The sequence below is a fragment of the Sinocyclocheilus rhinocerous genome, unplaced genomic scaffold (assembly GCF_001515625.1).
Source record: "Sinocyclocheilus rhinocerous isolate Xijiao unplaced genomic scaffold, SAMN03320098_v1.1 scaffold910, whole genome shotgun sequence".
In the NCBI taxonomy this organism is placed as follows: domain Eukaryota; kingdom Metazoa; phylum Chordata; class Actinopteri; order Cypriniformes; family Cyprinidae; genus Sinocyclocheilus; species Sinocyclocheilus rhinocerous.
In genome coordinates, this window is record NW_015667266.1 from 433435 (window position 1) to 446210 (window position 12776).

The 12776-nt window shown below is 36.8% G+C and overlaps 1 protein-coding gene across 3 annotated transcripts in view; it reads left to right on the forward strand.

Moving 5' to 3' along the window:
• LOC107733398 (protein FAM131A-like) overlaps positions 1-12311 on the forward strand; it is a 23925-nt gene extending 11614 nt beyond the window's left edge. For 2 of the 3 annotated variants that reach the window (XM_016544998.1, XM_016545000.1), the window contains 4 exons: positions 3859-3952; positions 5736-5918; positions 9496-9627; positions 10921-12311. In XM_016544998.1, coding sequence (XP_016400484.1) covers positions 3859-3952; positions 5736-5918; positions 9496-9627; positions 10921-11402 — 891 coding nt within the window. In that variant the 3' untranslated portion in view covers positions 11403-12311. Of the gene's footprint in view, positions 1-3858; positions 3953-5446; positions 5630-5735; positions 5919-9495; positions 9628-10920 lie in introns of all 3 variants that reach the window. The other variant, XM_016544999.1, reaches the window with a different exon arrangement.
• Positions 12312-12776: the final 465 nt, after the last annotated feature.

Below are 12776 nucleotides of genomic sequence, written 5' to 3' on the forward strand. Positions count from 1 at the left end.
ATGGTGACTGGTTGCTATAGAAATGCTCGTTTACTTCCAAGTTCCAGCGGAGTAACGGGGTGTGAGCGCGACGTGGCATGTCCCTGACGACCGACTCCGTGGAGAAGCTTTTGTTCCTGTGTGAGCGAGCGGAGAGCCGGTATCACTGCTCACTAGTCATCATCGTGTGTGTGTGTGTGTGTGTGTGTGTTTGGGAATGTAGTGAATCACGTCTTTGCTCGTTTGCTGTGCTGAAGCGCAGGAGCCGTGGGGTCTGTGAAGCCATCAATCGCTGTCTGATGATGAGATGCGTGTGTATTCCAGCCTCACAGACTGACTGTTCAGACGGATGAGTCTCCTGATGTCAAAGTGCTCCTGTTTAATTACTGTGTGTTTGCTGTTATAAAACCTGTGGATCTCTCACTGTGTGTGTGTGTGTGTGTCTGCTCATAGGGTTGGTTTGAATGCAAATAGAGAAACCGAGATTTGTGTTCTAGTCTGCTTTGATCTTTTCTATTCTGTTCCGTTCCTTTCCATTTTCCCCCTAGCTTATTATTTTCTATTCTGTTCTACTCTGCTGTACTCTAGTCTAGGCTCTTATTATCTGTTTTGCAGCGCTGACGTCCTTTTATTGTATTATATTATTTTAATCTAGGCTAATCTGGTCTATTAATTTCGATTCTATAATGTTTTACTCTACTGTACTACTCCTATCCATCTAGTCTTATTATATGCCATTCTATTGCACTGAAATATGTTCTATTCTATTTTATTCGATTATTTTATATTTCTATTATTTCATATTGTGGTCTAGTCTAGTATAGTGTAGTCTGGTCATCAAATCTATAATTTTCTGCTCTGGTTTATTTCATTCCAGTCTACTGCTGTTTTCTATGAGTCTATTTTCTGTTCTGCTGCACTGAGTTTCTTCTAATCTCTTCTATTTTATTGTATTCTGTCCTATTCTACTCTATTCTGGTCAAGCCATTTAGTCTATTATTTTCTGCTCTGTTCTATTTTATTTTATTCTACTCTGATTCTCTCCATTTATTCTAGACTGTTAATTTATGTTCTACTGCATTGCAGTCCTCTATTCTATTCATCTAGTCTATTTTAAACTGGATTTTTTTATTCCACTCTACTACGGTTTTCTCTATCTAGTCTAGACTACTTTGTTCAGTTGCGCTGAAGTTCTTCCAATATGCTCTGTTCTATTTTATTCTACTCTTCTCCTATTCTCTCCATCTAGGCTAGACTGGCATCTGTTCTACTGCACTGAAGTTCTGCATTCTACTCTACTCTACTCTACTCCTATTCTATTCAACCTCACTGTTCTATTATACTCCACTGTACTCATCTGTTCTCACAATCTATTCTAGACTGTTATTTTCTGTTGTACTGCAGTGCTTCTATTCTATTCTATTAAATTCTATTAAATTCTACTCTATTCTATTCTATTCAGCTCTAGGGGGGTTTATTCCACTTTACTACTGTTTCTATCTCCATCTAGGCTGGATTGTCATTTTCCGTTGTATTGCGTTGTTCTGTATTGTATTGTATTGTATTGTATTCTATTCTATTCTATTCTATTCTATTATTTTCTAGTGAGTGTCTGGGCTGTGGTCGATGTCATTCTTTTATTGAGGTAACAGGTCATCAGCTGCAGTTTTAGTAAACGAGATGACTGTAAAATGACAGAGCTCCTTTAACAGACTCCGACTCTCATTGAATTTGCACCGTTCTCCTGGGTTTGAGCTCTTCAGGGACTGAATCTCAGCTCAGTGTTCAGTAGGGCAGTAGGCGATGCTCTCTGCGTGTGTGTGAGTGTGTGTGTGTGTGTGTTTGTGTGTGAGAGAGAACGGCAGCAGACTGTAATGCTGTTATTTCCTCCGCTCGTGTAGGGAATTATCAGCGTGTGTGTCGAGGGCTCTCGGGGACGGCGCTCGCGTGCTTTTTATTTCAGTATGTATCTGTTGCTTTTTTTTTGCCACCAGTGCCACTAACTGTGCCATGACGCATTGGCTAATGCGTTTACCCTCATGAGTAACCTCATACATGCTCAGGAGGGTTCACACGCCAGGTGCACATGTCGCCGCGCGTCCCCTGGGGTTACTAACGACACAGAAACACTTGTGACCTTACACACACACACACACACACACACACACTGTAAGCTGCTGTAAAGTCCGATGAGACGTGAAGGTCTTGAAATGCAGCTTTGCTCATGAGGGTTTCTCACTTTGAGGCCAAGATTTTGCTGAAAAATCAAGAAGCTGTTACTAGTGCTCAGTGTTAGAGATTTTACATCACTACGTCTTGAAGTTGAGTGTGTAAGTGCAGCATTTATGATTTCTCAAATCATGTAAGCCTATTGTTGAGGATGTGAATAGTGCTGTTGATTTACTAAGTGATCAGATGCACCTGCTGGACCAGAAAACAGCTGAAAAAAATCCCACAGATGCACACTGATGGAGGAACCAGAGCCATATTTACAGACTAGAAGATAACTGAGACTTGAGCATTGCCATAGCAACCACCAACAACATCTTAGCAACACTCGGAACACCTTAGCAACACCCTAGAGTTTAAACAGGCCAAATTCCTCTCACATTTGCTCCAGAAAATGCTAAGTCTTAGTTAATTTGCTTGTGTGTGACTGTGTATGAATTTGTAGTGCATTACTTTTTTTTTTTTTTTTCTTCTACCAATATTGCATAATACTGACTAAAACTGAATTACAAACTATGTTTGTAATTTTGTAAGATGGCCCCAGGATTTTTTTTTTTTTTTTTTAGAGAAATTTTATCACATTAAGTGCTTTTAATGCAGGGTTATTATAGTTAACTAAAACCATATAACGTTTTCGTTACTTGAAATGAAATAAAATAAATTTTAACTGAAATTAAATAAAATCTTTCAGCTAGGTTCCAAAGGAAAATTTGCGTAACTTGATATACTAAAATAAATAAAAATAAAACTGAAATACAAATACAAATAAAAGCTATATCGACATTATTTAAAAAAAAAACTAATAAAAATGACAAAAACACAACAAAATTACTAAAAACTTAAATAAAATTCAAATGAAAACATATAAAATATAAAAATAAGAACTAATTCAAAATATAAATAAAAAATATTCTAGTATCTCACTAAAATATCACTGATTTAAAGAATCTTTTATAGAGCTGTGTATATACAAAATTGTTTAGTCTTATTTTCTAAGCTGAATTTTATAGAATATTTTTTATATTTTATAATTATCAAGCGTAGCGTTAGTTCTGGCAGGTCATGTCAGCTGATCCACGTCTTCCTATGGGATACGACGCTTATCACAGCATCCATATATAAAGTCCTTCAGTATTAGCAGCAGCTTTCATGTTGCTAATTACCCTCCTCCATCCCCAGCTCCTCCTCTCGTCCAGTCAGGATTCGGCCTTCTGATTCCCCTTTGAATCAGAGTAATTTCTAAAATGTGTACATTAAATTGTTGAACATATTGATATCTGTAATACATTTATGTATTTCTGTTCTGATTACCATAGGGGGTTATCGCTGCTCTCCCTGCTTTTATCCATGCTAGGCTGAACCATACCGCTAGTCCAAACTGTATGCTAATTGTCAATCTTCTTTGAAGATAGTGGTCCTGACAGAAATATGTATTATGTTGTTGAATGTTGAATCTGCCGTGTGAAGCTGGCTATACAATTAAATGCAACCAACCAACTAAATTTGAATTGCATTTACATTTATGCATTTAGCAGAGGCATTTATCCAAAGCCACTTACAAAAGAGGAAAAAACTTGTTGTCATTGAAATGAAACTGTTTGAAATGAAACTCTTTAAGCTTTTACTCAGTGTGTTGTCTTCTCTTGTCAGGTAAATGTTGAGGACAGCAACGACATGTTACCTAAATCCAGACGAGCTCTCACCATTCAAGAGATCGCAGCGCTGGCGAGATCTTCACTTCACGGTAAAGATCGCATCTCTCTTACTGACTTTTGTTGATTTCATTAACAAATTGTGATACCACATCCAAACCCTACTATAACATTTGTTTAAATATTTACAGGAATATTTGTGATTAAAAAAATCTGTTATCATAATATAATAATTAATTTGCACAGCCTCTAAAACGGTTGTTAATAAAACAGATTATTGAAGTATGTTTCAGTCTTTTTTCATCAAAAACCTGTGTTTAATTCAATGTGCTATTTGCTGTTTCTGTTGTAATTAATTGAAATTTACTAGCACTTTCTGAGTGAAAATTTTTCTACATCAGATTTACATGTAGACCTCATGGGATCCCATTTAATGTTAATGCTAACCAATAGTCAAATATCTATTTACTTTATTTTAAACTGCTGTTGTAGGAGATGCATCATTTTATAACCTTGTCAATAGTTAAAATACATTAATTTCTTGCAGATTAATGTTAACAAAGTCCAGTATCTATTTGGGTTATTTTAAGCTGATGCTGTAGGTGATGCACCTTTTTTTTAAACCTTGCCAATAGTTAACATGCAGTTATTTAATGCTGATTGTTAATGTTAATCAAAAGTCAAATATCTGTTTAGTTTATTTTAGGCTGCTGTTGTAAGTGATGCACCTTTTATATAAACTTGTCAATAGTTAATTAAATAATATATTTTATTTTGCATTAATTTCATGCATGTTAATGTTAACCAATGTTGAAGGTTGCTGCTGTTGTAGGTGATGCACCTTTTTTTAAAACCTTATCCATAATTAACACCGTAATGCTGGTTAATGTTAATCAATAGTCCAATATCTATTTAGTTATTTTAGGCTGCTTTTGTAGGTGATGCACCTTTTTAAATCCTTCTCTACAGTATTAAATTAAATTACAGAAACCTAAGTTTTGTCCTCTTAAGTTTAATAACCTTTTTTCACAAAACAAAACTTGCATTATCATTGCATTTATTAAAAGGCATGACACGACAGGTGAACAGGGTAAAAAATATATACCACCATACCTCGTCAGTAGTTAAAATGCATTAATTTCATACTGATTAATGTTAACCAATAGTCAAATATCTATTTAGTTTAATTTAAGTTCCTGTTGTAGGTGATGCATCTTTTTTAAAACCTTCTCAATAGTTAATGCAGTAATTTAATGCTGATTAATGGTAGTGTAATAAAAGTTACAGCAATAATGGCAAATAACAATAGATTTGAAAATGAAGCGTCTCCATTGAGATGCTGTATTGTTCTCAGGTCTTTTGGTCTCCACAAAGATCACAAAACCTGACCCACACACACACTGTGAATACAAGAGATCACAGCTCCCTAGATCTTCACGGTAAACATACACACACACACACACGCGCGCGCTTTCAATGCATGTGACGAGTCCTTTGTGTCGTACTGATTGACAGCATGACCTGGATTATTCCTCGTGTATTATGCAGCATTCGGGTCACTGACCCCTGTGTCTGTGTGTATTCAGGTATCTCGCAGGTGGTCAAAGATCATGTGACGAAGCCCACGGCGATGGCGCATGGCCGCGTGGCTCACCTGATCGAGTGGAAGGGCTGGTGTAAACCCACCGACACGCCCAGCGCCCTTGAGTCACACCTCACGTCATACTCGCATCTGTCCGAGGGCGAGCAGGAGGCGCGATTCGCTGCAGGTCAGTGACCGCTGGAGATCCGCTCCTTATTTAACATCCCCCTAGACACCAGCCATCCACGGCCAATATCACACACACTCTCACACACACACACACACACACACAGTTATCTCGCAGGTGGTCAAAGATCATGTGACGAAGCCCACGGCGATGGCGCATGGCCGCGTGGCTCACCTGATCGAGTGGAAGGGCTGGTGTAAACCCACCGACACGCCCAGCGCCCTTGAGTCACACCTCACGTCATACTCGCATCTGTCCGAGGGCGAGCAGGAGGCGCGATTCGCTGCAGGTCAGTGACTGCTAGAGATCCGCTCCTTATTTAATCACTTCCAGTAGTTTAGGCATGTCACCATATCAGAAGCTTTTATTATGGTATATTGTATTGAATTAAGTTACAGAAACTGAAGTTTTGTCCTTTTAATAATAAGTTTAATAAGTTTTCATGTAAAAAAAAAAAAAAAACTTTATATGCTTTGTGTGTTTTGTTGCATACAAGACAATACAGGTGAATATTATAAAAATTAAACAGATACCACCATACTTACCCAGTTGATTTATTACTTTAAAGAATAGCAAACTTTCTTTGTTTTACAAGTTTTCTGAAATTTTTTATTTAAATACGCAAATGAGGCATTATCTGATTAAATTTGCACTAATTTGCGTATATTTCCAGAGAATAAATCTGAACATTGGATGAAGCCAGGTTCAAAATTCCTGTTTTAATTTGTTGACATATTAGAGTTAAAGACTTTTACTGTGGGGATTTTGGATTTCTCTTTTTATGACTGAATAATCAGAAAATACTGTCAACAGTCAGAAAAAACACATTTTCACTATGTTTTTAGGAGTAAAATGTTCTATAAATGAGTGTGAATGATATATAAACAAACCCTTCAGTAAAATTCTTCAGAATATAGATAGGAATAAAACTCTAAGTTTTGGTGTATGTAAGTGCTGCTGAAGTGGAGAAAAAACTTTTAAAGATATGGGTTGTAGCTGGAATCTACAGACGCAAATAAATAAAGTGCAATAAAATAAACACTTAAATGTGTATTTGTGATTTCCACTAGTCAGAAAAAGGATGTTTTGAAAAGCCAAAAGCCCAAAATCTCAAAATTGACCAGTGCTTGAAAAAAAACAAAAAAACATGTGTTGTTTCAAACAGATTAAACTGCAAAAAAAAACAACGCACAAAAACCCCACAACTATAACAAACAATAATAAAGAATCAGAACATTTTCAGGTATCTTATCTTGCATGTTTTAGTCCAGATAAAAATTTAAAAATGTTTACGTGTTAATAAATGTGTGAAAATAAATATAAAGTATTTAAGTATTTGGTTTTGTTTGATTAAACACCATAGTGAATATAAAAATCTGAACAGCTGTTTGACAACATGTAAATACTGTTTTACTTTCTTTCTCCTCTGTGCATCCCAATTTGCATTCTTGTGCACTATTCCACACTTTTTTTTTGTAGAAATTGTGTGAGCAGTGCGTTCACACTGAAAAATCCAAAAAGAGAAAGTGCACTGTAAATACAGGATGCACTTAATTAACTGAAAGACAAAGTGTGGGACACACTTGGGACACAAATGTGTATCTTATTTTGTTTTGCATCTATTGAAATTTTAGTTGTTTTGCATTATTTCGTTTTTTTTTTTTATTTTACTTTATTTTATTTTGAAGTAATCAAACCAGCAATTTGAGCTCATGAGTTATTCCATCCATATATTTTGTGTATTTTTATTGTATTTTTTATTTTTTTGTTTTGCAGTTTTCCACTTATTGAGGTTTTAATTGTTATTTTATCTTTTTTTTTTATTGTTTTATTTTATTTTGGAGTAATCAGGCCAGCAAACAAGCTCATGAGTTATTCCCATCCATGCTTTTTTTTATTGTATATTTTATTTTGTTTCTTTTTGCAGTTTTGCTTTTATTGTATTTTATTTTTTATTTTTTTTGTTATCTTCTAACATAGTAAAGCATGGCACCAAGGTCATGGGTTTGATTCCCAGGGAATGCATGAATGGATCAAATGCATTTCTTAAAGGTGCCTTGGATAAAAACGTCTTCCAAATGTATAAACGTTATTGATGAGAGAGAAATAATGAGTCAATAAATAATACTGTTGCACTGACTTCGCTAACAAACCACGCAACCGAGTTTGACTGATGGAGAAATAACTCTTGAGAACCAGCTCCTTTAATGAGTAATCAGACTAATGATCGAGCTCATGAGTTATCGGTTTGTTTGCTTAACGATTCCACTTCCTTAACAATGCTTTAAACGATTCCCGTCTGTACCTCTGACCTTTCCCAAGATGAGGAAGAGGTGAGACGGGAGCCCGTCTGTCTTCTGAAGGTTACTTTGTTGCTCTTGGTCTGACGAAGCATTTTCCCTGCAAATGTACAATGATTTATGGGCCAAACCTTAGAGGAATTCATTCACAGCTCTCTCTCTCTCTCTCTCTCTGTGTCAATGTCGCAGGATTGTCCTTTTCATAAAGTGACTAAGTATTCATATCATTTTGTTTGTGTGTGTGTGTGAGGATTGTTCACTTACAGCTGAGGTTTGTGAATGTCCTTGTGAACGTGTGTGTGTGTGTGTGTGTTTGTTCTCCATCCTGCAGAAACACACACTCAGTGACTCGGTGGATAAAATCGAACTGTAGGAAATTTACCAAAACTCGCTGTGTGTGAGTGTGTTTGCTGAAGGGTAAAAGATGAATGGAAGGATGAATCTATGAATTATTGCAAGCAAAGTTGCTGAGAGAAACAGAGACTCCATCTATATTCAAAACATTGATCTGTTAGTTTGAGAAGCCTGACCTGTCAACCTCAACCAATGATGTGAGTTTGGAGGCGGGACTATCTGTTTGACTGACCAATGACAGATGGAGGAAGGGTTTTAATACTCTGGTTATTTTTGCACCCAAATTGTTTATTCCTTTTTGTTAAATTCATTAATAGCTCATTTCCATACTGGTTCATGCTGGTTTAATGCTGGTCAATGAGGTCTTTTGAGTACAGCTGGTTGAGCAAAAAGGTTCTAGTTTTTTTTTTTTTTTTATTTGATTGCATTTTACTTTATTTTGCACCTATTGACATTAATTATTTTGATTTATTTTAATGTATTTTATTGTTTTATTATATTGTTATTATATAATTTTATTTTTTTCACCTATTGATATTTTAATTATTTTGCTTTTATTGTATTTTTTTTTTAATTTTCATTTTGCACCTTTTTGAGTTTTTTTTGTTGCTGTTTTATATATATATATACAGATGCACCTGTATATATATTATTTTGCACATATTTTAATTGTTTATATCTCAACTTGCAGTATTTTTACTTAATTTTATTGTACATATTTTGCAATTTCTCACTGTACGCAGATATGCTGCAAGTGCTTCTGAAGTGAATAAAAAAAAATTGTCCTGTCAATAAAGTGAGAGAGAGAGAGAGAGAGAGAGAGTGTAAGAGCTTTAATTAGCTAATTGGCTCTCTAACCCAATCACCACATACTGTACATGAGCGTGTCTGAACAGAGCTCTGTGTGTGTGTGTGTGTGTGTGTGTGACTGCAGCTCAGCAGTGCTGAGGTCACTTCCTGTCTCATCGAGGACATTGCTGTGATGTCGTCATCATCGCACATCTAGGCATTGTCCAATTTCAAATGACCTGTCAATCAAATATGGCTTCTATGTGGCAGGCAATAAGAACAATCAATCATCCTGTATCCACGGCGACGCATCACACCCTCTGCTACATTTGATCAAATGACCGCAGTGTGTGATCTAGTTTAAATCTGATGCAGATATGATGTGTGAAGTATGTAATGTCATTATGTGTGTGTTTTTATCAGGAGTGGCAGAGCAGTTTGCCATCGCAGAGGCAAAGCTTCGCGCCTGGTCTTCAGTGGACGGTGACGAGTCTAATGACGATTCTTATGATGAAGATTTTCTGCCTGCAAATGAGCCCGTTACACAGAGCACAGGTAGCAATTTATCACCTTAAATTATTTAAATTAATATTGTAATTTAAAATTTATTATAAGTTATAATTAACTATAATTCTATAATTATAATACTAGAAATTATAATATAAATCATTTGCATTATATTATAATAGTCATATATTTTTTGTTAAATAATTTATTATTATTTTATTATTTTGTAATTATTATTATTATTATTTATAATTATTTTTTAGTTTTTATTTAATTTTAGTCATTCATTTATTTACTTTAAATGAAATTGTGTGTAATCTGTGAATATATAAATACAGCAAAAAATCAGGGAAAAATAATAATTAAAATGTTTTACATACAAATATAATTTATTTTATTATTATTATAGTTTAGTTATAGGTATGCGAAAACAAGACATTACACATTCTTCTCAAAACATTATTTTTGTGTCAGCAGATTTTTTTCTTCCATCCTTTTATCTATTTTTCGTTTTCTCTCCCCATCAAACTAATCGCAGAAATGCAGCACAGACGTTACTGTCCTAGTGCCCTACTTTCATTCAGAAAACATCTCTCTCTCTCTCTCTCTCTCTCTCTCGTTTTGCTCTCCGGCGCTATTTGATATCCCAGCATTAATTTCTCCTGCAAGTTTAATGTGTTCTGCTGTGGCAGACCGTAGAGAGTGAAGGGAATGGAGTTTCTCATCTCTTGTACAGCTAGAGTTTACAGGTTTACACCGTGTTCTAATCACATGCGTTACGACACGCTTCCAGCACCAATTAACTGTTGAAGGCCAAATGGTGCTGCGGCGCGACGGTCAGACAATCAGGACATATTTGTTCTTTATTTGTTCTTTAATATATAACCACCGTTCTGGTAAAGAGAAACTCTCAGCCAAATGACGGTGAAGGGAAAATAGCACTGAAGTGACTGACCTGTTACTTTCCATTAAAATAAATGCAACATAAATAGTTTATGCCAATTATATTTATGTACACAATATACATTAAAAATATATATATTTGTTATATCATTTTTAATGTATTTTCTTGGTGTGTATTTTAGTTTTTATATATTTATTCATTTGTTAGTTCATTGATTTATTAGTTTATTTATTATTACTATGGGATGGATGGATGGATGGAGAGATAGATAGAGAGAGAGATAGATAAAGAGAGAGATATGTGATTATATAAGACCACAAACAATATCAGGAAAAAAAAAAAAATTAATCTTGTTTTCCAGTAAAAATAAGTAAATATCCTTGATTGAAGTATTGATTTGTTGCTGTGATTCTAACGCACCTGTGGTCTCCTCTCAGATCTGTCCTCGTACCCTCATTACCTGCGGGATCTCCTGCACACTCCGGTGTGTCAGACTCACCTGCGGGGGCATGGCCTGTGTGAGGCGGAGAGTGGTGTGGGCGCTGACCTTTCACCTCCAGTGGGGTCGCCGGGGTCGCCGTCGGACACGCTCTGCTCCAGCATGTGCAGTTTGGACGAGAGACACCCGCTGCTGCGACCGGGGCCCACCGCCGACCTCACCACCAAGATCCTCGGCGCTCTTCAGGGAGGGGAGGAGCTACTGTTAGCCCGCCTACACAGGGCGGGGCACAGGCGAGGCCACTCCCCCTGTTGCTTGGAAACGTTTTCCAAGACATTCGAAGACGAGGACACGCCTTGTAAGGACTGCGGAGGCGGAGTCTACCTCCCGCCGGAATATTCCGCGCGCAGGAAGGTATCGGATGTGGCTTCGTCCGGCGTTGTTTCGCTCGACGAGGAAGAAGAGCGAGAAGAGCAGTGATGCCCCTCAGCCAGACGTGCATGTTTATTTCGGACTCCGCCCACTAATTGGCATTTGGACTCCGCACAGTTATTTGCATTTCGGGCTCCACCCACTTTGCATTTAGACTCCGCCCGTTGATTGGCATTTCGGACTCCGCCCACTTATTTGCATTTTGGGCGCCAGTTGCTCTCGTTTTAATTCTGTATTTTCGAAAACACTGAAACTTTCGTTCTCAGGCTCACGTAAAAAAATTCATCTTGAACTTAACGGAGGAACGCAAGGCTGACGTCGACCTCATTATCATGCATGTGTCGCAAGTGCCGAACTGAACGTGAAGTCCTAGGCATTTGGATCTGGACGTCCAGCAGCTGTTTAGCACGGTTTGTGGATTTGGCTGTTGTGTAACCCTGCTCCTCATGTGACGTCAGGCCCCATTGCATTCTGGGTCTTGATCACATGACGCCTGTTCCCTGGTCCCCGGTTGGCATGGCTTGCTGATTACGTCAGAAACTCACGAAGCGCGAATGCCGAATGTTTATACCGTGATGTTTCAAAACATAGAATGCGTAAGAATACTGACGATCAAGTTATGCTCTTTTTCTATTATTATTATTATAAATTTTTATTATATTATTAAATGGAATGTTTTAAAGCATTATCGTCCTCAGACGAACACAATGAATGTTTAGGAGTTGCTCCAGTGTTGTTGAATCGTAAATGTGGGTCAGTTTGAAGGAATTTCGGAGAGTTGCTCTATTTTTGTACCGTGTGGTTTTTGCGGTGAATTCGACTAAGTGAGTAACGCTGTGGTTTGTTTACAAGATGCTTGTTTATTGCTTTCTCTCTCTCTCTCTCTTTCTGTCTCTGAATTATCACTGTGTGATATTGTCTACATCAGGAAAAAATAATACTAATGTGAAAACGAAACGAATGGCCCTTTTTCTTTCTTTGTCTCTTGTGTGCGCTGTAATTGTGTCCTGGTTTTGTTCTTTCCGTTCGGTAAATGTCAAGCACTCTCTGTTTTTCTATAAGGGCCACTTTTGCACTTCGATGTTCCAGTGTTACCATGGTGATCCATGATTCACTGAGAAATTATGGGTTGTCGTCAATCATACAGTTTTGACAATCTAATTAGAGTGCACACACACACACGCACACAGAATGTGTATTATAAAAGGGATAGTTCAACCAAAAATGAAAATGATCTACCCTTTACTCTATTTACTTTCCCTCATGTCATTAAAAACTTTTCTTCTGTGGAACACAAAAGGAGACGTTTAGCTGAATGTTCATGCTGCACTTTTCCATACATTGAGCAAATGAGCGTCAGACTTCAAAAGGCACCATGAGAATAGTTCATACTTTCAAAAAAATAAATTAATTTTAATTGTA